Raw genomic sequence first — 25,755 nt, 5'->3', positions numbered from 1 at the left:
GGGTAACAATTAGCATTTGCTAATAATTAACAGGCAAGATTATTATTGCAATTAATGATAAATTATTGCAGCAGCAATTATATTTGGCATTTAATAACATTTGGATATAAACACTGAAAAATAGTAGGTTATGAATATACTGTAGTGTATTTAAATCACACTATTTACATATAAAATTCAACTAACTAGTGGCATTTTTTAAAATGCATGCTTCTACCCTGCTCTGCACTTGACTGGATGGCTGGAGGTCTCTGTACTCCAAAATGAAGACTGTCTGCACTATGAATACATAGCACGGATTGTTCTGCCAGACAATAAAATTCATGCTATACTAATGACTAATGAGGAAGAGAGTTATCTTTAAAATAAGAGTGCCTTGCTATAATCCTGTAAGAATAACAGGCACAGATACATTAGTAGGTCAAAAATAAAAACATTTTTCACACTTTTTTTTTTCTTAAAAGGACCACTTCCCACAATCTGTTCCCGCAACAGATCAGAAATCTAAATTTTTTTGCCAGAACTCCAAAAGCAGCGCAATGCTGTTACTGAAGTAAAGAAGAGACTGAGACCTCAACATTAAAGGAAAACTATACCCTCAAACAATGCAGGTCTCCATAAAAATATATCTTATAAAACAGCTCATATGTGAAACCCTACTTCATACAAATAAACCATGTTCATAAAAATATACATTTTAGCTGAACCATATACATATTAGCTGAACCATACACAGATTAGGCGCACAAGAGGTTATCCACCAAGAACATTAAATCTTTTAGTGGTGCATTTTGCTACTTTTCCAGGGCACAAGACTCACCCACCCGTTGGTCAAATCGTAATTAACACTGTTGGCCTGGGGATTAGGCCAATGGGTAACAGTCATTGACTATAGTTAGCGTATAGTATCCTCCCTTTTAAGCACCAAACATTGGAACAAGCTGTAAGAATTATAGGGTTTTTTTCAGCAGCTCCGCCATGCCTGATTCCATCATAGACAGGTTAAAGCACAACACACAAGCTCATACTTCAATTGCCAAATGTCAGTGAGCCCATTGTGGAAGTTAAGTAACTGCACATACCCCTGACAATCTCTGGTGATCTACTACATTTAGTAGAACAGGTACTATAACTCCTGAGAGCCATATCACTGCATTTGCTTAACTGAACATAATCCCAATAGAGATTTGAAAACTAAGCCCATTGTGGCTCACCAATTAGGCTGTTGCACAAGTTAGCTTTCAGGCACTTAAAGAGTTAGGAGATAACAACAAAGGTACCACAAGCCCAGACATTATTTAGGACACCTGCAAAGCCACAATTAGGGGTATGCTAATGGGTGCTTTAACAAGGGGTAAGAGGACAGCCAGACAGAACATGAAAGATGCCCAATGACAACTTACTAAAGCAGAACAAAGTAACATGCCAGATCCGACCAATGACACACTCTGCAGACAGCTGCATAACAGTTCATAACCTATTGAAATGAGCATGATAGGTTACTACTAGGAACAAGCTTTTCTATACCATGCACAAAATGTTTAATAAGGTGAAAAATGGCAAGCTATTAGTCTACTTATCTAAAACTTAGACCTAGAAATGTGTAGCCAACATTACTCAAGAAATGGGGACTGTCACCACATTCTCCTAGTACTATTCTGTGCTGTATTCCACTCTAGAGTAACAACTAACATACTTAGAGACAAAACCCATTCCTATATTGCCTGTGATTCTTTAACTGCAGCCCAACATCCTTTTCTCAAAAGAAGAAATCCTGAAGGCCATAACCGCTCTTTCCCAGAGAGGGAGGTACAAAAAAAACAAAAAAGAACTTAAGGGAGAATGTAATAAATGTCGGCAAAAGAGAATTATTGAAAAATGCAAAACGAAAAATAAAGGCACAAAAAGACCAACAATAAAAAAATCACTCTCAAAGTACAAGTGGTGGTCTAGGTGCACTAGCCCCAGACCCTCAGCATAGGGTGCAGAAAGCAACAATTGCAATTGGCATATAGGCACTCAAGAATCTCCACAGTGGTCAAAAGTTTAAAAGTAAAAATACTTTATTCAAAGTTACATTAAAATATCTCCATGGACCCTAGGGGCACATAATCATGGGCTAAATGTGAACCACAGAAAATTAATATTTCTAAAAAATACAGCCAATCAGAGAAAACTTTGAAAAAACATATAGGACAAACTCTTAAAGAAACAGTGTCTGTCCCTGTATTAAAATCAATGACATGCTTAGTATTACAATTAGTATATTGTATATTAGTATTTTGTCTAATACGATACACCCTTTCAGTAGCATGTGCAACAAATGAATCTCCCATAGAGATATATATAGGGACACGTGGCACATCCCTTGTCTCCACAACTAAAGGTACCCTTATGTTCTAACCAAGTAGGTGTGGTTTTACATTGAACCATACTAGGAGATAATGTGTTAGCCAAGGTACATGCTTTTCTGGGGACAAAAGTGAATCCAATTTCTTATCTGAGCAAAGTATAGGAAAATGTTTCTTAAACATTTGTTTAATGTTCAAAAACTGGGGAATATAGGTTTTTCCTCTGCTCACATGCAGAATAAAAAAGAGCTTTTTTTTGAAAGCCTGTGTTAATAAACGCCATCTGGGGTGAACTAAATATATTGTTCATGCTTATGTTTATACTTAATGTGAATAAACAATAGGATTTATATATGTAACAGAGACATGGTTTCTTTAAAAGTTTGTCCTATGTGTTTTCTCTGATTGGCTGTATTTTGTCCAAATATTCATTTCCTGTGGCTCACATTTAGCCCAAGATTAAGTGCCCCTAGGACATGAAATGCCCAGGGTCTATGGAGATTTTTTTAATGTAACTTTGAATAAAATCTTTTTACTTTTAAACAATGGGAAAATTATTCAGAATGCGGAAATGAATGCCTCTGTGCGAACAAATCTGCCTTTGCGCGAATGTGGAAACCACTTCCAACAGTGGAAGAAAGATTTGTTGTTTACAACAGTGCGCAGTATATGCAATAAAACTTCTTAATGAAAAATTCAATTTGCTCCAAGAAGATTAAGTCACCTTCAAGGATGCCTTAAAAAGTTTGCAATGTGCAATGCAATGACGACAAATATTATATGGCAAAGTGCAATTTATTTATTTATTTTTTGTGCACATTTTTTTTCTATTTATGACTTTTATAACATTCCGCCACTAATCTGGTAACTAAATGCAGTCCTAAGACTAATGCCCCACAGAGAGATAGGTTACCAGTGATAAATCCCTGCTGCCGCAGATGACAAATCTCTCCAAAATGCTTCCACCGGCAACAAAGTGAATCGCTGGTGGTTAGGCATACGAGCCCCTTCATTTTTCCCCAAAGTCATGCAAAGTTGAGCCGATTTCAATTTTGAACCAGTCCCGATAAACATATAGAGTTTGGCCCATCGCTCTTAAAAAAAAATGCAAAGCTAATCCCTTTATGTCCTCTCAAAGAGTCCCACTTTGGGGCAACTCTAACAGATTCATGGGCATATTTATAAAAAGGCATCTGAGGGCCAGTGTCTTGGGGGGCGGCCCTTGGTTGCCTATATTTTCTTTTTTTTATTAAAGAATAAAAAAAAAAAAAACCCCAGCCTCCACTGTGCATTTCCATAGCAAGTAGAAACAAAATATTTTCCTTTTCCATAGCAAATAAGGTTTTCAGTTACCTCCGCTAACCAATATATTCAATGATTCTCCAGGGGAGTTTGATCCGCTACTCTGTCTTTTGTCATCTTTGGAAACCTGGTTAGAAAGAAGGAAAGCAAGCACAAATTAAATGTAAATTTTATAGTGATGTAAAATAGGTAATGGAGTAAAAGTTGTACAGTACTAATATTCAAAAATTGTTAAATACCCAAAAAAGCTGTAAAAAGGTGATGTAAATAAAAAAATACTTTTATACTTTATACTTTTGCCTAATAAAAGAAAGTTATTTCTTGCTATTCTCTGAACTGGTAATTCTGACAACTGAAACAATGTAGCATCATGCAGCTAATTTAAAAGCCATGAAGATGTGTACAAGAAACAGAGAGAGAGTAGTCGCTGGAGGAGAGCGGAGATCCAAGTTAAAACCAGGAGCGCAGAAAGCAACAAATACAATTTTCAGCTGAAGTTCAATTTACATATAACTTTAAAACTATTGAAAAAGTTGAATTAATGCAAATTGCAAAGTGGTTAAACATTACATGTCATTTTTTCTTTTTCGATTCATTATATTTTATATATATTGCAACAGTTAAATAGGCACTGGTATTGGTACTTTAACCCCAACCAGACGATGCAAGGCATGGCAACCCAGTAGTTTCTACAGCAATTTAGCAACTAGTCTGAAATTATGGCTTGCAAACAGTGTTCTCCTCACCAAAAAAAAAAATATTTGGGTGGGGGGTTAAAAGATCTAATCATAGTAATGCCCAGGTTGACGAGAAGTTGGTCAATGCACATCTCTAACCATGTTCTCCCAACCCAGCTGACCCATATTGCTTACATTCCTGCACCCAACCTGCTCTCGTCAGACGTCTGCCAAGGGGTCGGACAGGCACATCTACAAAATAAGTGGGGATGGACGCTGGACAGTTACCTCACTCATAGTGGTTTAGAGAGGTAAGCTGCCCAGTGTGATTTTTGTTCAAGGCTAATGATTTATGAAACACGCTCGTCACCGATGATGCAGGTGGTTTTTCACTAAAAATTATTAGTGGTTTTACGAAGAAATTTAGCCTGGTGTAACAAAAAGCAATTGTTTTAAGGTTTATCCCCTGTGCCACAAATAACGCAACGTAAGGCTTACATTGGGAATGGAATGTATACATAAGTAGTTGCCACACTAATTACCACTGTTTCAGTTAAGCTTTTTACATACATCAAACGAAGTAATGGTGGTAAACAGATACAGGTACTCTTTCCTACTGCTCTATTTTTAGGTCAGACTAAGGGTCACTTCAACTATCACACGGAAAATATATTTTATATACACATTATCCCATGCTCTACTTCAGGGGGCTCAAACTCAAATTACCTGGGGGCCGCAGGAGGCAAAGTCAGGATGAGGCTGGGATGAGGCTGGGCCGCATAAGGGATTTCACAAAAAATTGGCTTTCAAGGGATAATGCAAGGCACGGCGGGCGCTGCTGATTGCGGAAATGACGTTATGCCATCATAACAGTTATTATGGGAAGACGTTCTGTGTGCACAATTAGCTCCTTAGCAGCTAATTGTGCACACAGAACGTCTTCCCATAATAACTGTTATGATGGCATAACGTAATTTCCGCAATCAGCAGCTCCCGCACGCCGTGCCTTGCATTATCCCTTGAATCGCAATAAAAATCGCGATCCATTCATTGCTTTTGAGAAGGCGTTGTTGCGGGCAACAAAATATTGTACCGAGGGCCGCAAATGGCCGCGGGCTGCGAGTTTGAGACCCCTGCTCTACTTAATCTGAAATAGGTAGGATCCTATCTTACAAATAAAGCACAATTATGCCATTCATATCATTTGTCCTTACAAGTTAAAAAAAAACAATACAACACCTGCAGATTATCAACTCCAGTCAAACGCATAGCAACAGAAAGGCACAAAGAAGCACATGAATATATCTGAACACAGGAAGAAAGAAATTATTACCTCCGCCAAGAAATTATCCTCTGAATGTTGTCTCTCTTCCTCATCACTTGCAATAGCTTGGTCAGAGTCTTTCTCAGCCTTTAAAGAGTTTTTATAAGAGAGTTTGGAAGAGTTAAAAACTCATGACGACAAATGTGTAAAATAATGTATTTACACATTGAAGTTTAAGGCAGGAATGTTACTTTAAGCAATTATTATTTTCTTCAGATAAGCTACAACTGAGGGTATTGTATACAAAGCTTAAACAAATTTATGAAAATTGAACAATTTAGTGGCATGTACCACTAAGAACATTTTACTATAGGATAGAGAGAAAATGTGTTAAGTCTTTTAATGGGATTTATAACATAATTTTGCATAATATTTACTCCTAGGCTAGAAACCAGGGCATGTGTCAAGAGCGCAAATGTTGAGGGGCACTAGGCACGTACCTACTCTACCTTTCATGACTTACATAAAGCACCCTCCACCTCACGAGTGGGGGGTGCAGGCTAATTGGTGTGGCGCACACCCTTGGGGGCCCTTGCCACTTGGTGCGGTGGTTCTAGAAACAATTCTCTCATATTAACATAATACAAATGTTTTACTATTTTCAGAAAAACATGCTTAAATGTGTTTACAATCTCTCCTGCTCTCCTACATATCTGTTCATCTGTTAAGCTGCCTATACAGTACATATGTTAAAAGGAGAACTACACCCCCCTCAGCTGTAAAAGCCCCCTTAACTGGCCTGCCTCAAGCCGCCCTCACCAATCCCTTATCGCATACTCTAACTTAAAAAACTGCCCGTCACAAACCCCCAAACTAAAAATGGTAGTGGTACAAGTTACATAAGGACGAGTGGATCTTTCCCAAATATGCCCAGTGGATGTTGCAGATATTGGATTGATCTGAACAAGCTGATGCGGCCATTGCTCTGTCAAGATTTCTCTATCTAATTGATTGGCCAGATATTGCTCGGATAGGCCCATAGGAGTGCGCCATATATAGGCAGGTAGCTGCATACACAGACTGAAGGAGCAAAATCTGCAGCTAAAATCTGCCTGCGTATGGCCAGATATCAGTATAAAATTAAACCCCAAAGAATTCCACACCTTTAGACAGTATCCAAAGTTAACATCTACAAAAATGAACTTATCTTAATTTCTACATGTAAGCAAATCAATGTATCTTCATTGCAAAAGGCATCTTAGGTCTAGAAAGACATGATCTTTAAAGATTTCTGTAGTACCCTGCCTGTGTGTGCCATACTCTGCCTGCCCTATGCTGCCTGCATGTGCTATACTTTGCCTTCCCTACCCTGCCTGTGTGTGCCATACTCTTCCTGCCCTATGCTGTGTGTATCATACTCTGCCTGCCCTACCCTGCCTGTGTGTATCATACTCTGCCTGCCCTATGCTGCCTGTGTGTATCATACTCTGCCTGCCCTATGCTGCCCGTGTGTGCCATACTCTGCCTGCCCTACCCTGCCTGTGTGTATCATACTCTGCCTGCCCTATGCTGCCTGTGTGTGCCATACTCTACCTGTCCTATGCTAATTATACCTTACATATGCATTTTATGAATATTATCTATAGCCCTGCAATGTGCATTATTACTAATTACTTATTATTTAATTAAGGGTCTCTGTGTGAGCCAGAGACCTGATGTTGGTAGTGTTTAACCCTTTACAATGCCCTGGCAGGCATGACACTAATTTTATATATATATATATATATATATATATATATATATATATAACAGTATAATGTTGTGCCATTCCAGTTTTCATTAGTATTTTGCCTGACGAAGGGGCCTTAGAACTCCGAAAGCTTGCAATATATTACAATATTGCAATTTGTTAGCCAATATAGGTATCATTTCTACAATATTCTTGTATTTGTGTGTTTTTTTTTTTATTAGCTTATAAAAAGAAAATTCAAAAAGCAAACTAAATAATCAAGACAGAGCAACATAAATTAAGTGTTGACCCCTGGACTGAAAAATTCATGACCCGACTTCAGAACTGCTCTTTAAGCCAAACAACTCTAGCATTCTAACATTCTTACCTCATGATCACCATCTGTTGCATATTCGTTGCCCATAACAGATGCAATCTAGATAAAGAAACAAATGTCACATGAAAAACTAAGTACACTTCATATAAAGAGTTTTCTTTTTTTAAGGGGCATATACCATAAATTAAAAGATGTTGCTTAATCTCAAATTGAAAGAACAAGTTTAATTTTTGTGCCATTTAGGTTAAGTATCTATTTGAAAGTCCAAATAAAACCAACCAGGTTGCTGACCTAACTCCTATCTGAGCAGAGAGAACACTATTGGCTCTTCTCTTTACCACAGCCAAAGATACATTGCCTTGCAATTGAATGCTCAGAAAACACCATCCCTAGCCATTTGGCAAAAGCAAGTTTATCAGGTGATTCTACTGTACAAACATATATATGTTAGGAGGGGATGACCGAAGATTATCATTACAAGACGAGAAAGTGTCTTTGGTGGTCTCACATTAGTGGCACCCATAGGGCCCAAAGTTCCTATGACACAATAATTCCCATGTTTAAACCCGCCACCCTTGAGTTAACAAATGTGCATATACCTCACCTATGTTATACATTGCCTTTCCACCTTTTTTGTTTTGCTGGCTTTTCAGGTTTTATTTCTTTATACAAAATTTTGATTTACCTACCACAAGTTGTAGAAGTGTTCTATATACATCAAAATTAATCAGTTTGCCACCCACTCCGCAATATGTGTAGTTATGGTAGGGCTTTCAAATGTATTCTGGGCAGGACTGGGCAGGCAGACATGATGTTTTCAGTTTGGCACCTGCATAGGTGGAGGGTGACTTTTTTGTTTGGCGAGGCTACATGGCCCAAACAACCAAAAACATATCTGAAGCTGAATTAAAATTAGCACTGATTAAACTCTTTCCGATCTGGCAACCTGAGACCTGAAGTTTGAGATTGGTGGATAAAAGGAAAATTTTACCTGCCTGAATGTGTACACCAAGGGCATATTTATTAGTGTGTTATAGTCACCTTGATGAAAAGTTTGATCCCAGTGAAAACAAGCCTTTACACTATAGCATACTTTGACAACTCCATGATTTCTACTTTAGCGGGATTTATCTAACTTTATCTCCCACCATACATGCACTATAATCTGTGCGTGTATGGTGGGAGACGAGGTGACATATCAGTGAAAGGCTTGGCTGGAATGTAAATTTTGATTGGGCACCTTTGAAGGTGCCAACCATTGTAATCTTTATAAGGAATCATCAGATGGGGTAAATAAATCCTTTGTTTTTACCAGCATATCTGAAAATGCAGATTTAAATGTTTGTAGAGTGATGAACGCTTTTTCCTACGACAAGTGGTAGAGTGTATTGCCACCTATATCGTGAAAAACCACCTATGTTGCTTCAAATGAAAGTTTTGTTCCTCCATCCAAAAGGGGTAGCCTTTTTCTGCACTGATCACTTTTATGGGAAAAAAACATCTTCAATGACCTCAATGAATCCCTAAAAAATAAGTGAAGAAATTTTCCAATCACAGAGCTAACTAACATTGTTTAATACCCTGGGATGAATATCGTCTGGTCCTGGACCTTTGTTTACCTTTACATTTTCAAGTCTCTCTTGAATTTTCTCCTGAGTGACCCATGCATCAGATATATTACAGAATTGGATTTATTAGAAAGAAAGCCTTCAATAGCTGGTTCCTCAGTTGTGTAGACAGATGAAAAATAAGTTTTGATTTTTCCCTGTTCTCATCAACAAAGTGACCCCCTGTGATAATGAGGGTCCCACTCTAGCATAATTTTTTTTACTATTTAAATATTTAAAAAATAATTTTGCATTCCTTTTACTTCTGCAATATCCTTCTCCATCATATTTTAGCTTGCCTGTTAGTTTAACTGGGAAAACAAGATTTCATTTTTTTTTCCGGGACAACCTAAGCTTTCAAAATATAGAGAATAGAGTAGAATTATTGTGTAATTCCACTTCTGTAACAAGATAAAGGATTTTATATGTCTAAAAAATGAAGAAAAATAATATTTTCCATAATATAAACACACATCAGAAACATGAATTATTTTATGCAGCATCCTTTCACCCACATACTATTAGGTACCAAGATAAAATACTCTAATTATGTACCCCTGGGGCCACAAAACAGTCTGATGCCCAATGTGCATAGGTTTACCTAAGAAGATGGCATGTAGAGGCCCAAAAATGTAAATGCCCCCCATATGATCTATGATATCTGTTTTTTCACTTACTGGAAAATCAACTCATTTACTGCTTTTTTTTGTGGGGTAAAGCAATAAAAAAGTATGATCACCCACAAAAACATATCTTTGGAAAGTACACATTCCCCCAAATATAAAATATAATATACGTGTCTTTCTACTCCAAAGTACCATGCGCAAAACTTTGCCAAAATTGGAAATTTTTACTAAACTTTCGAAATTCACCTAAAAACTTTCACTTTGCACCGTCTTATCTTCTACGGGTCATTAGGTAACCATATAAAACACCCTAATTATGAACACCAGAGGTCTACCAAACAGTTTGATATCCAATATACATAGGTTTATCAAAGTACATGGCACTTGCAGACCCTAAAATATACTGTGTGCACTGTGTGTACTAATTTCATGATTAGTAACCTAGATAAATGTGGCAAATTGTAATATTTTTAGGTAATTTTCAGAAATGTCATCAAAACTGCTAAGTTTAGAAAAGCTTTGTTGTTATAGTTTGGTGCAGAAAGATGTCCTTACCCATGTTTGATTTGTCAGAATGTCTACTTTCCAAAAATATAGTGTTTTCTGGAGGTCTCTGTACAGTTAGGGGGTCTTACAGCACATAATATGCAGTGCCGTAAGACCTGCTAAATTGGCGGGTGAGAAAATTTATATGCACTATATCATTTGGGGTCCATAGATAACCACATACTTTGGTAAATCTATGCATACTGGGCATCAAAGTATGTGCTTATTTATGGACCCCAAATGAAATAGTGCATATAAATTTTTTCACCTAACTTAGCGTGCACTGTGTATGTATGTAAATGCATGAAAATGTGTGTGTTAATGTGTAAAAAAAAAAAAAAAAAAAGGCCACTTAACTTTTTAGTGAGCAGGAGGGACTTTCCAGCAATGAGGGTCCCAAGATCACAGGGAGGAAGTGCATGGGAAGCGCTTTAGGGGGCTGGAGGAGGAAGCTCTAACAGCAGATAAGAGTGCGATCGTGTCTGCTGTTAGAAGTCGGGTCCTGCGATGATCACAGGACCGAGTTGGCAGCCCCTTTGGCTCATTGTCAAGGGAGTTGGGGGCACCTCTGACGGTGGATTTTGCCACCGTTGCAAAGACAGCTTTAACATATGTGATACGTGCTTGGTGGTTAGAGCTTTCCTGCAACCACATATCACATATGTGCTTGGCAGGAAAAGTGTTAAGCACATTTTCTTACCAACCTCAACGCCAACACTTTCATAAAAACATAAAAATTTTGCTCTGTAATGTCTTTCCTTGCTTATAAGGGGAATACACCAAGATGTATACTTGTTAGGCAATATTTTAAAGATATTCCATTTTCCATTTCAACTTTTGCCAGCTGATATATTGCAGAGATTACCTTATACTGGCAAAGTTTGCACATATGAAATGTAGTACTTTAGTTACTCCCTTATAGAGTTGTCTCTGTCACAATCTCAATCACTATTATCTAAATGCTCACACAAGCAAATGCTGGAGAGTACAATAGTAGTAATAGTAATAGTAATTCTCCTCACATTTATACAAGGTGGTTTGTAGCATACGCAAATTACATTTTTCTTTGCAACCTTTACCTCTACTGAAATCTCTACAGTTACAATTTTCTGAAAATTTATAAAAAATGCAACAATTAGCATCGCTGTGCAGTTTTTGGACTTGACAGAATGCGTACTTTCCAAAAATATGGTTTTGGTGGTTAACCTATTTTTTGTGGCTATACGCCTCTTTTAAATCTTGAAATACCCGGCACGCCGGTTGTTCAAAAGATAATAGTAAGGCTGCAGCATCCTCTTAATCACTTTGATTTCCTTCTCCTGTAACCCACTCGGCCCCCTCCCTCAGGAATTTACCTTGGCTGTTGGCTCCTGGGCATGCTCAGTTCTTCCCAGCTCAGATTACTAAACACACCCACCAGTCTAGCAGCCAGTGAAGACGTGGCATTGCTGGTTCCCATAGAAACTCTGCTCTAGATGTCTGCTCCTATTTTTTTTCCTAATCTCCTTTCCTGTGCTCAGTTTAACCGTAACAGTGCTCAATCCAAGCAGAACTTTTTATCAAAGTAAGTTCTTCCTGTGTGAGCATACGTTCTTTATAAAATGTACACCAATTATGGGTTTTTGTGCAGTTATGCACAAATGGCCACCGGGTGAAAGCTGCTATTTGCTTTAGGAAAATGTGATGCTGCTGGCAAACAGAGGGCATATATGCAGTACACATGATGCCATTTGGGTGGGGCTAATGGTATGCACGATAGGCATCAAACTGTTTGGTGGACCCCTGGCATTCACTTGTAGGATGTTTTTCTTGATACCTAATCATATGAGATAGATAAGCTGTTACAAAGTGAAAAGCAAAGTTTTGAGGTGATTTTTCAGAATTTTAATAAATTTAAGTTCAGAAAAGCTTTGATGCTTTTTAATTAGGAGTAGAAAGACAGATACCTGTTTTGGATTCGGCAGAATGTGTTCTTTTAAAAAATATATTGTTTCCTGGGAAAAAAAACTACTATTTCAAGAAATTTTGGCTTTGGAAGAATGCAGTTTTCTGCTGTAGTGCTTTAAAAATTCAGTAAGTTACTGCCGGGGAGTTTTGACCGAAAAATTTCATAAATATATCTAAAACCATATATATTTTGTATTGGCAAGTCCACAAGACATGAAGTTTTCCAAACCAACTGGATTTTCATGCATAAGATTAAATATTTTTCTGATATAAATCTCTATATCATGAAAATTAGCAATTTTTCTGATATTTAGAGCTCTAACTCTTGTTCCAGAATTGAAAATAGAAGGTTTAAAAAGCTCAGATTCCCCTGAAAAAAAAGTATAGTTTTCCTAATTAAACTAAAAGTTTCCCCCAGAAAACCTTGCAACTTGACATATAGTCAAATGGGTTCAACCTTACAACCCAGCTGCTGCTTTAGACGTTGTACTGAAACAGGCACAATGGCACATATTTGGTGGAATTGTCTCAGGGGGCAGTAAACATAATTTAAGACAACAAATTAGGCATTAACCCCAAAAGGAATTCATGAAAGCCCTACTGAATAAACCTTTAGAAGGCCTACCCTCCAACTCAGAGAGACTAATGACATGTCTTTAACATCACAAAACAAATGATCAAAACTGCCTGAATATCACAGTTCTTGCTTTTCACTAAAGAAAAGGAAAGAATGGAGTTCATCAATTGGAGAAAAAATATAATGAGTATTGGTGTCCCTGGCATATATACATTTAAACAGAACAAAATTTTTGATAATTTGCATTGACCACAATAGCGTCTGATGTTGTTTCTTCTGTCCTGTCATCAGACCTCAGGGGGGTAAATGTGTATTAGAAAAGAACTAAGTATAATAATGATGTAATAACCAGCCCTGTAGCATTAAGTTTTATATCATGTGGACCTCATTTTTGCTTTATGATTTGCAATGACCCCCTTAGCTTAGCTTCTCAAAAGCTGCACAGATCACACTAACCATGTGGGAATCAGTGACACTCCTAAGAAAATCCAAGATGGTGACTCCTATGCAGAACTTTGAAGACCTGAACCATTACTGTTACTGTTACTGTCACAGATTTATTAGGTTGGTGCAGTATAATATTATACAAAAAAAATTCTACCAATTAGAATTTAACCCTCCTTCAGTACCAATCCATGTCTTCGGCTGACTTCTTGTAAAAGCTTTATAACACAACAGGAGGCTATGGTACGTGATAATGTATTTTATGGTCAGAGTATATTGGAAAAAATGTTCCTTTAAGTAACACTAAAAAGGTAAGAAGAATCACTAATACTTTTATAAAAGCTAGGAAACACAAAGCAAATGATAAATACTTATACAATATTTAGATTTTTTTTGATAAAGCAAATCACCCACTGCTGAAACACCTTCAAATGGTTTTTAAACTGAATGCAGATCTTCTTTAATACAAAACATTGCAGTTAAACTCCCCCTACATCTTTCGTGGTATCACTAAAGTCTTACACAGCAAAATTAGAAAGCATATTAAAGTATTTTGTTCAGCATAGTACAGGTATACTTTACTTAACTAATATTGTTACAATGATTGCAGTAATTAGACAACAGCTCTTTACATCCATTTAACATTTACCTTAGAGCTTAGGTCATCCTTTCTGAATCCAAGCAGCTCAAGGTACTTGCCGCGAGTATCCTCTTCAAAATTTACCTAAAAGTTGTTGTAAAATTATATTCTGATAATATGAATCTAAAACACAACATATATATCACTATAAAATGTCCAAAGTTGAATTTAAAGCAGTCTGAAAGTTTACATGTTTTGCTGTAGATTCCCTATTCCATGCATACAGTGCCTATATAAAAAAGTATTCAACCCTTGTTTTAATGAAGTTTTAATTTAACAAATCTAACCTTAGTTAAAATCTTCCATCTCCTTTACCAGTTTAGTTGCACATCTCTGCACTCTCTTAAGCTCATTAATACCCTTCTGAAGGACTGGAGCCCAAAACTGCACTACATATTCAAGGTGAGGCCTTACCAGAGAACTAAAAAGAGGCAAAATTATGTTTTCATCCCATGAGTTAATACCCTTTTTATACAAGACGGCACTCTATGGCAAATGAGAGATGCTTCAGATGGGGTTTTTTGCCTCCCTCTGGATCAACTAGCAGTTAGGTAGGTTATATATTAGGCATCATGGTTGAATGTGATGGACACATGTCTTTTTTCAACCTTACTATGTTTATTTGATTTAGTAGCCATAGTAGTTTTGCACAATTTTGTATTGTCAGCAAAAATAGAAACCGTACTTTCTATGCCCACCTCCAGGTCATTATGAATAAATAAGTTAAAAAACAAAGGACAAAAAAATATCAGGCCTTCATGTCAGTGTGTCTATTGTTTCAGCCTTATGGTCTGATTTCACAGCTTACAATTACAATTATTTAACTTAAAAGGAACAGTTAAACCAAGAAATGAAAATATATCAAAGTAATTAAAATATAATGTACTGTTGACCTGCAGTGATAAAAGTTGAATGCTTGTTTAAAGGGACACTTTCATGATTTTTATGGTGTACTTTTTATTTCTAAATTACACTGCTTGCATAGCAAATAATTCACTTTACCATTTAAAATTTTATTTTTGAACCAACAAATGTTTTTTTTAGTTGGAGAGGGAGGTGATATCAGTTCAACTTGCAGCTCAGCAGTAAAGTGTGACTAAAGTTTATCAGAGCACAGGTCACATGGCTGTGGCCATGCAAATATTTCACAATGTAATATATATAAAAAAAGTTTGTGTTGTTGATAAATTGATTTTAATGCAGGATTCTGCTGTAGAAGCTCTAATAACTGATGTGTTTTGAAAAAAAAACATGGTTTCCCATGACATTACTCCTTTAAAGGAACAGTAACACTAAAAAATGAAAGAGTTTTAAAGTAATAAATATATAATACACTGTTGCCCTGCACTGGTAAAACTGGTGTGTTTGCTACAGTAACACTACTATGATTTATATAATAAGCTGCTGTGTAGCCATGGGGGCAGCCATTCAAGCTGCAAAAAAGGAGAAAAGGCACAGGTTACATAGCAGATAACAGATAAGCTCTGTAGAATACAATAGTGTTTTATCTGTTATCTGCTATGTGCCTGTGCCTTTTCTCCTTTGAATGGCTGCCTCCATGGCTACATAGCAGCTTATTTATATAAATTATAGTAGACTTTCTAAAGTAAACACACAACTTTTACCAGTGCAGGGCAGCAGCACATTATATTTTAGTTACTTTTATACACTTTCATTTTTTGGTGTTACTGTTCCTTTAAGAAACCCTACTATAGTTTATATAAATACCCTGCTGTGTAGCCACGAGGGCGGCTATTCAAGCTACAAAAAGGAAAAACAAATAGCTGATAAAACACCATTGTAATCTACAAGACTTATCTATTATCTACTATGTAACCTGTGCCTTTTCTCTTTTTTCCTAGCTTGAGTGGCTGCCCCCATGGTTATACAGCAGGGTATTTATAGAAACTATGGTAGATTTTCAAAAGCAAACAGACCAGTGTTACCAGAGCTGGGCAACAGTACATTTTAATTACGTTCAAACACTCATATTTTGATGTTACTAGTTGCTCTTTCTATTAACATACACAACGTCTAAACCTCAATACAACGAGAATGTACCACTGGTCTTCGAAAAAAAAAAAAAAAGGCCGTCCAGATGTGACCTACCCACAGATTCCAACCTGTAATTGCTTCTAAAAGGGTATCTACTAAATAAGGGGGTATATGCTTATACATACTTTGTGTCTTTTCATTGTAACTTATTTAAAATAACTTTGCTTTCACTTTGACATAAACAAAACTGTATAGATCTGTTGTAAAAATAAATACATTTCACTTTTAGACCATGTTCTACGACAGTAAAACAATAAAACATGAACACTTCTGGGGGTACTTTATTTAGGCACTATATACTAAACCTTGGCACATGAATAGCATCTTATTTAAGGGATATATAATACACATTTAATTATTGTTGGGCATATAATCCATGAGCCTAATAGACCCCAATGGCACCAGTAGCAGCAGAACAGTGGCCACTGAACAGTAAACTGCTTCACTAATGAATATTGCCTTTAAAACTGGCAGAAATATCATGTACAAAAAATACATTCGACAAGGAAATCAAAATGATAGCCTGGCAATGTATACTGGCAAACAAGCAAACATAATACAAATAGTGTTACATAGAAAACAACATCTTTCATTAGGTGCATACAAAATAGAGAAGGTATTCTCATGCTAATTTATTGTCATATTGTGCTCATCTTTACTTTATGTGTCTTCCCTGGGAATTTCAGCACACTGGGTTGTGGTTAACCATTGTTCCTTCATTATCAGCTTTAAGGGTGCAGGATACCCCTTTTGTTTATGCAAAAAGTTTCCAACAATTGTTACACAGTATATATGTAATTACAAATAATTTTATAGTTCACTTTGCTGTGCTGAAGGCACTGATACTCTGATACGGCAGGCCCAGGGCAATGGCTGTTTTGTCCCATTCTAAAACCAACCCTGTGTGGGAACTACAACTGTGTCATCCAGTCAGCAAATACTTCTATTATCTCAGTGCTTTTTTGGTGAGCAGGAATTATTAAAAAATACTTGCTAAGATAGTGCTCTTTTAGCAATAATGCTTTACTAAAACAAATTAAAATGCTAAACCTAATAATTCAATTTTGTAAAAAGCACAGCAAACTGCGTTATTTTAGCACTTTCACCATTGCCCAACATGTATGACTTGTCTATGGCTTGTCATAACTGTTTGGGGCCTAACCCAGTTTGTTTGTATGCCAATTCAATACACCTGGAACAAACCATGATTCATTCAATTACAAAGAAGGTGCATATACCCATAGCTGTGAAGCAGACGAAGTTGAAACTAAAATATTATTTGTTTTATAACTACAGGGAGAAAAAAAAATGCAAAGGTAATGAAAAATAAATGTTTAAATTATTATTATTTTTTTTAAAAAAACAACCTTTAGGAATGACCACACATCCTTCTCGAAGTCTGTCTTGGCATCTTCAACTTTCTTCTGACAGTAGTCTATAAAAGTACCAGTGCTGACCACGTCCTGTAACTGGTTAGATCTTGTCAGGAACTCTTTCTCGGTTACCACTTGACTGACATACACATGAAAATGATGAGGCTCGGCCTCCGGGTGCTGCTGCTGTTGGGCTGTTTGTGTATTCACAGTCTCAAATGTGACCAGCTTTCCTCCAAACTGCAATGGCAGAGCAGAGAATTGAGGACCTGATTGTATATATTACAACCAGGGTAGACAAAATGCTTCCAAATTGTAAAAGTTTATTCTACTTTAAAGGTTAAACCAAACAAGGACTTGCTTTTTATTACAGATCTAACTTCATCATCCGGAAAGATTACATTTTACGATTTATAATACTTTGTTGACCATCAGGAAAAGTTTTGTTCCAATGCGAAATTAAATAGTTAAATTTTTTCTGTAGTTTTAGTTCAGCCCATAAAATACAAATACAGGTATGGCACCTGTTACCCAGAATACTCAGGACCTGTAGTTTTCCAGTTAAGGAATTTTTCTATAATTTGGATCTCCATAAAAGCTACTTAAAATCATTTAAAACATCAATGAAACCCATTAGGATTATTTTGCATTGAATAAAGTTCAATTATTTCTGGGATCAAGTCTATGGGAGGTGGCCTTTTCCTAATTCGGAACTTTCTGGAAAACAGGTTTCTCAATACCTGTAGTACTGAATAACAGTATATAAAGCAATCTGCCAATGAACGCAGTGGTGGGGGGTGGTCATGGGAGAAAGGGGGCGGGTGCCAGGACAATCACAGGATCTGCTTTATGCTTCAAGCTACCCACCACTGCAAGCAAGTAAGTGAGCACCTTGTAGCAGGCTCCTGCACATCTCCACTGAAGGGGGGGGTGGTGTTTGTTATGCTGCTGTTGACCATAAAAGCTTGTCACTTACAGAGAATGAGGCTCCGACTGGGCAGCGCATCCACTTAGGAGGCTTTTTAAGTGGAACAATAGTATTTTGCTGTGTAGGCTGCTGAGGAAGCTGCAGTGGTGGCAGTGGATGTCCTGTACCAAAAGGATCCAGGTTCCCAAATGATGAAGAAAGCTGCAGGAAAAAGATAAAATCAGAGCTCCAAAAGCAATCACCGTTGCCACAACTAGATCTAAATAAATTTCCGATAACGTTATCAACTTAAATAATGAGATTACTTGCATTGTTAAAGTTTCCTAATGCATATTCCTTAAATTTTTTGCTAGCCTGATAAGTAGATAGCTTAATGTCTGAGCCGACATTTACATCTAAGGAAAATTGCAAGTAAGCAGCTCACAGAACCTGCATTTCTGTATATGAGAACACACTGTTCAACCATAATGTGGGACAGTCATTAGCATAGTCTGTAAAGGCTTGGTTGCTGTAAGAGTCCTAACTTCAGTAACTGTACCCTGGAGGATCCTCAATGATTATCTGCCTGATTTATTTTTCTTTTACTTTTAATAAAATGTATGTATATTTTTATCTATACAGTGCTACTTATGCATGCAGTGCTGTATAAACTGATAGCACAAAAGGGATCAATGCAATAATAAATACAAAAGTATACTTACATTAAGGGATTCTATCATGATTTTGATAGTACAGATTTTATCACTAAATTACAGTGTATACTGCAAATATTTTTTATACTACTAAAAATGTTATTCTTAAACCAATAAATGTATTATTAGGTGGAATATTGGTGTGTAGGCAGCCACCTTATTTTGCCAACTTAATGTTATTTTTCAAGTCAGATGGGACTTGATTGCCTCCTATTTCTTCTTCTAGGTTACTATTCTCAAATACACCACTAAGTGGAGCATTTTCAGCAATATCATTTAGAATTAGGAGGAGGGGAGCTTGTGTTGAAGTAGAGCAGCCACCTAAGATTTATGTAGGCTAAAGTCTGTTTGAGAGGAGAGAAGTGGGAACTGAAGTGCAGAAGAATGTAATTTTTTGTAAAAACTGTACACATTTTATAACTGAAGTATGCTAAAGATTTTTTTTTTTTTTAATTTGTAATCCGCTATAAAGCATTTAAGGCTTAAGTTCCCTCTGTCTTTTACAGTGTAATGTATTAAGGATCAGAAGCGTTTGAAGTCATTGTATCATTATTTACAAATGCGTACGTGTATTTTTTACTGCACAAACTAATTGAGGCTAACGGCACATGGGGCACGTTTCTCAGTGTTTATACGCTGCCAGAGAGAAGCCTGAAGCCAACCATGCCCCTTTCTATTGTAAACAGACTCACACTGAAACCAATGCAAAGGAAGTTTTGGGAGATTTGTCTTCCATGGGTAGGCCAAATTTTCTGTGGGCAACAAATATCCCTATGTGCCATCATCCTAAAATGGTTTCTCTACCAGCAGTGATATTATCTGGCTGAATATCGGTCATATATAGTCAAGTGTATAAACCATGCTCTGCTGTAGAGTTAATGAAGTTCATGAATAACCCAATATTTATTTAAGATACTCCCCCTCATTTACACTGTAATAGAGCAAAACTATATTACAAAATATTATACCATTTGGGAATTACCTTGTCTGCCTGCTTCTGACTCAGACTGTCATTGTTTCCACCCATAATGGAGTAAATGCTGATGCGACCATCAAATGAAGCAGCAGAAAGAACTGCAGGGTTCCTAGGACACCACTGCATATCAAAACACCACTGCATGTTTGTTGGTAACTCATACAAAACCTGTAAATGGCAAAAAGTTGATTAAAGTGGAGACTGAGTGGTTTTTCATGCCTAAAACTGTAAACTAGAAGAACCAAGTATTTACCATTCACCCCTATATGCCAGAAGATGTGGAAAGAGATCGGTAGTCACAAACTGGCTCTATGTACTGTAAAAAAAAAATATTTGGTGCTTTATTTACCCTTTAATTACTCACCTGTGACAAATCTCAAAAGATCTCAATATGTACAATCCACGTAAAAAAAGGCTCTGCTTGTTACAGATCACCCCAAAGACAACCGGAACAGCAGACACACACTGCCAAATTAAATACAGCCCCATACATGACATATCTTACAGCAGGGATCCCCAACCTTTTTTTACTCTTGAGCCACACTTCAATGTAAAAGGTGTTGGCGAGCAACACAAAAATAAAAATAAATCTTTGGGGATACCAAAATAGTGATTGGCTATTTGGTAACCCCATCGGGACTGCTGGCCTGCAGGAGGCTCTGTATGGATTAAAACTGTCTCTCTGTTTCCAAAACATTTTTCCTGACCAGAAATGTAAAAATGGGCACCTGTAAAAATAAGGCCACTGGGAGCAACGTCTTACTGTCTCAAAGCGATGCTCCTGACTACCTCCCAAGCTTTAGGGCTCGCACTTACAAATATTTTCTTCTGCAGCATGTTGCATCCCACCTGTGTTCGGTGCTTACATGTGCCTGAATGAGGACGAGCATGTTAGGAAGAATAGGATGCATTTGTTGTGCTCTTCCCTGCGATGGAACACAAGGCAGGAAAGATGCACAGAAGCAAAGGCTTGTGAGTACAAGCCCTTAAAAATGTTGTTTTTAAACACTACATTTTAATGCTTTTCATGTCAAGCACGTATGTGATACATGCTTTGCAGTAAAGGCTTTATCTGCCAAGCACATATCGCATAAAACTATTTATTTCATAGTTTGACCATTTGATCAGGTATTTTGACCACTAACCACGCTACAAAATAATTAATTTTGTTATTTCATTGATTTGCCTAATTGTATTTCATTTTTGTGATTTTATTACAGTTTTACTCTTGCATTGTTGTTTGTTGCATTTCTTTTAGCGTAGTTTTGCCGTTTGGTGTAGAAAGACATCTTTAACTGTTCTGGATTTGTCGGAATGTCTACCTTTAAAAAAAATATATAGTTTTCTGGGGGGTCTCACGGCACATAATATGCAGCCGGGGGCTCTGTTTGCAGAAGCTGAATTGGCAGGCGAGAAAATTCATATGCACTACTTTAGTTTGGGGTCAGTATATAAGCACATAATTTGGTGTATCTATGCATATTGGGCATCAAGCCGTTCGGCAGACCTCTGGCGTTCATATTTGGAGTGATTTGCCATTGTACATAATAAAAATGGCAAATAGCAAAGTTTTTAGGTGCCTTTCAGAAATGCCATCAAAAGAGTTAAGTTTAGGAAGGCTTTGTTGTTTAGTAATTTGGTGTAGAAAAGTGTCTTTACCCATGTCTGATTTGTCAAAATGTGTACTTTCCAAAAATATGGTTTTCTAGAGGGCTTTGTGCAGTTAAGGGGTCTTACGAAACATTAAACACAGTCTAGGGTCTCTGTTTGCAAAACTGAATGTGGCAAATTGCAACATTTTTAGGTGATTTTCAGAAATGGCATAAAAAATGCTAACTTAAAGCTTTGCAGATTAGTACTTTGGTGTAGAAAGGCTTCTTTACCCACGTTAAATTTTTCAGAATGGGTACTTTCCAAACATATATGGTTTTCAGGGGTTTCTGTACAGTTTTACAACACTCTTGATTGCCGAGTTAGGTTACGAGAAAATTCTGATTCCCAAAAATTAATTTGGGGTCTGTACATACTGCATACTTTGATATATCTATGCATATTGGGCATCAAATTGTTCAGTAGACATTCATATTTAGGGTTATTTGCCCTTGTAAGTAAAAAAATGTGTGAGATAAATGTGGCAAATTTCAACACTTCATGTGATTTTCAGAAATGTCCTCAAAACCGCTAAGTAAACTTAGCAAACTTTAGGGCAAAAAAAAACTTAGTTTGGTGTAGAAAGATGTCCTTACCCATGTTTAATTTGTACTTTCCACAAATATATGGTTTCTGGGGGTCTCTGTACAGTTAGGGGATGTTACGGCACATAATATTTGCAATTGGGGGCTCTGTTAGCAGGTGAGAAAATTCATATGCTAGAAATGACATAAAAAAAAATTCTAACTTCAGGAAAGTTTTCGGTGGTGAGTGTTGATTTTGCAATGGTTGAAATGACATATTGTATGAGGTAACTTCACCTTGGGGCCCCCTACATGTAAACCTATGTACATTGGGCATCAAACTTTTGTCGACCCCTGGGGTATATTATTAGGATGTTGGTATCTTGGTACCAAATAGTATTTTGGAGGTAGGATGCTGTAAAGTAGAAGCCTTGAGGCGATTTTTGGAAATCTCATCAAGCTCTGAGATTAGGTACTTTGGATTAGAAAGACATGGGTACCTATTTTAGATTTGGGGAAATGTGTACTTTGCAAAAACATATTGTTTTTTGGTGTAAACCTAGTTTTTTATGGCTTTACCCAAAATAAAATGCAGTAAATGTGTTAATTTTGCATTAACTGAAATGACAGAAATGCTACACCATATGGGGTATTTTCATTTTGAGGCCCCTACATGCCGCACGCTTAGGTAAACCTATGCACATTGGGTATCGAACTATTTAATGGACCCTGGCATTCATATTCAGGGTGTTCTATCTTGGTATCTAATGATAAGTGGGAGCTGTAGATTTGAAGCTTTGAAATGCTTTTTCCAAAATTTCTCAAATTTCACAAAAATCAACATACTCAACAACCTCACCAGATGCAAACAGACAGCTTTAAGAAACACCTCTGACGTCAGAGCCAAAATAAGATAAACGGACTATACCTATAATAACAATCAGGCGAGAGTCCAACCCTCCCCTTCCCTTCCTAAGCCCCTAACCTGACACTAACTTTACTTACATGCTTTAAATGTGATTTACCCTGTTGAAAAACAAACAATAAAAACAAAGTTTTTAACATAACAACTGACAGAGGTTATTGGTTGCTTCATCCCACTGATCTTCAGACAGGGAATGTCCTCATGCCATTTATTATATGTTAAACGGAATAGGGGCTGGATTGGTGGACACTAAGGGACTGATTTACTAAGACACGAATTCGAATTGGAAAAATTCCGATTGGAAAACGAACATTTTGCGTCTTTTTCGTATTTTTTGCGATTTTTTCGGCGCCTTTACGACTTTTCGGGAATTATCGCGTCTTTTTCGTTACCAATACGATTTGCGCGAAAAAACGCGTTTTTCGTAGCCATTCCGAAAGTTGCGTTAAAACTTGCGCGAAGTCGCGCCTTTTTCGTAGCGTTAAAACTTAAAAGGCGCAATGTTTCGCGCAAGTTTTAACGCTACGAAAAAAATCGCCAGATTTTGCGCAACTTTTGGAATGGCTACGAAAAACTCGCGTTTTTTTGCGCAAATCGTATTGGTAACGAAAAAGTCGCGATAATTTCCAAAAAAAAATCGCAAAATACAGATCATTACAGAAAAAAACCCAATCGGACGCATTCGGCCCGTTTGTGGGTTAGTAAATGTGCCCCTAAGGGTGAAGACGCACAGAGCTACTAGTAGAAGCTACTTGTTGTGGCTACTAAGATAGACAATCGTGACCATTTACTGATAATTGTCTGTACGTGTGTTTTAGCAGAGGCAATTCTCAGTATTATCTATGGCAGGGTATTTTCTGGAGTTTATTTGCCATGAAAAAAGTAGCTGCTACTAGTAGCTCAGTGTGTCTTCAGGGCTACTAGCAGCCACTACTTGTCACTGCTACTAAAACAGACAATGCTGATCATTTACTGATAATCGTCTCTGCATGTGTTTTAGCAGAGGCAGTTCTCAGTATTGTCTATGGCAGGGTATTTTCTGGAGTTTAGTAGCCGTGAAAAAATAGCAGCTACTAGTAGCTCTGTGTGTCTTCACCCTAACAGTAAGAACCCACATAGCAATTCAGTCGCTGCTATAGATCTTTGTTATTGTGGGTGACTAACCCGACTGAAATGGTTTTCCACTGGCAACAAAAAGGAGTCGCCAGTGGAAATCCCTTCACATTGTTTCATTTCGAAAGTCACGCTAAGCAAGTTGTGTCCATAAAAAGGGTAATAAGCAAAATGTACTACTGCCTCAGATGTATGACAAGACGGCACTTATTGAGGTGCATGATAAATTCATGCTCTTATTTCATGTCTCCTTTAAAGTGATACTGACAGCAAAACATTTTTTATAAAAATATGAACCTACTCCCAAACCTACCTATAGGTCATGTTGACTGTTTTTTCCTAAAAGTCCTGTTTCTCTACATAAATCCTAATGAAGACCCTGAACCAGACTGTCTGGCAACCCGACTGTAGCTTCTCAATCTGTCAAAAGGACTACGTCATAAACTGGGAGGATTCAGCTTGCCATTTGCTTCAAGGAACCCTCCCTCCCTCCCATAGCATCGCATTGTGAATGAGATAGCAGGCAGGCTTGATCTTTCCATTGCCTGTCTAGTCAAAGGGCTGTGCCCCCCTCTCTGCTCTTCCCACAAAGAATTAAATAGCTGACCAGCTTAAGCTTTCCCGTGCCTGCCTGCTTCTAAGGGCTCTCCCCATTACACAACGCAGTTGAGCTTGTCACACATCGGCTGAAAGCAGAAGGGGCGTTGCAGGTTTGTGATTGGGCATATTTATTCACTTGGGAGGCATTTAAACTAAAACCCGGAAGAGGGGAACAAACATGGCTGCTCCCTGGGTCTGTAATTCCTGCTACCATAATTATGAAGCGAAAAAACTTTGCTGATTTAGTTTAAGGAATTTAAAGCGGATACAAATAAAAACACAACATCAGGTGTAAAAAAAAAAAAAAAAAAAATTTAAGTGGGTGTCAGTATCACTTTAATGCCAAATGCTTTTATTTTATTTTTTACTGGCACCTAAATAGCTTCTCTTTCAGCAAAGTTACTGATGCTATTTGTAATGTAAGTTGGTGACAATTGTTCTTATAAATGTGGCACAGATTTTGTATGTGTTACAGGGCAGGAAAAGGTGAAAAATACAGTTATGTTACATACTGAATATCACTTACCTCTCCTGTGTTGGGATTGGAGCAGAGTATTCTGGAATCCTTCCCAGAGCTAAGCAGCAGTTCTGGATCTGCCAAGCTCCAAGCAATGGCCAAAATTCCTCTTGAAGTAGTGAAAGGAGAAACAAGTATGTGTAAATTGCATATAAAGAAATACCATAATTTTAGAAAGTCTGACATTTAACCAATAAGCTACTAAAAGCAATAGGATGTGCATAACAGAGAAAATTAAGGCTCACTATCACTAAGTTTATAAGAGGACACCAGATACATAGATCTTTGATAAATGTGGTGCAAAGCAGCATTAGAGGAAACCTAAATGTTTAACACGTGGATCTGAAAGAGCCAG

General features: G+C 37.2%; 1 protein-coding gene across 9 annotated transcripts in view; it reads right to left on the bottom strand.

Annotated features, from left to right (window-relative positions):
- The window catches only part of sec31a (SEC31 homolog A, COPII coat complex component), a 66,690-nt gene that overhangs the window by 26,110 nt on the left and 14,825 nt on the right, over window positions 1-25,755 (bottom strand). For all 9 annotated transcript variants that reach the window (XM_012960801.3, XM_012960803.3, XM_018092797.2 and 6 more), the window contains 8 exon segments: window positions 25,410-25,509; window positions 20,078-20,239; window positions 18,452-18,604; window positions 17,470-17,715; window positions 14,057-14,131; window positions 7,712-7,759; window positions 5,664-5,741; window positions 3,705-3,780 (listed from right to left, as the gene is read on the bottom strand). In XM_012960801.3, the coding sequence (XP_012816255.1) occupies window positions 3,705-3,780; window positions 5,664-5,741; window positions 7,712-7,759; window positions 14,057-14,131; window positions 17,470-17,715; window positions 18,452-18,604; window positions 20,078-20,239; window positions 25,410-25,509 (938 nt within the window).

This window comes from Xenopus tropicalis, chromosome 1, assembly GCF_000004195.4.
Source record: "Xenopus tropicalis strain Nigerian chromosome 1, UCB_Xtro_10.0, whole genome shotgun sequence".
In the NCBI taxonomy this organism is placed as follows: domain Eukaryota; kingdom Metazoa; phylum Chordata; class Amphibia; order Anura; family Pipidae; genus Xenopus; species Xenopus tropicalis.
Note: the sequence above shows the minus strand (reverse complement) of the source record. Positions and strands in the feature narration are given on the sequence as shown.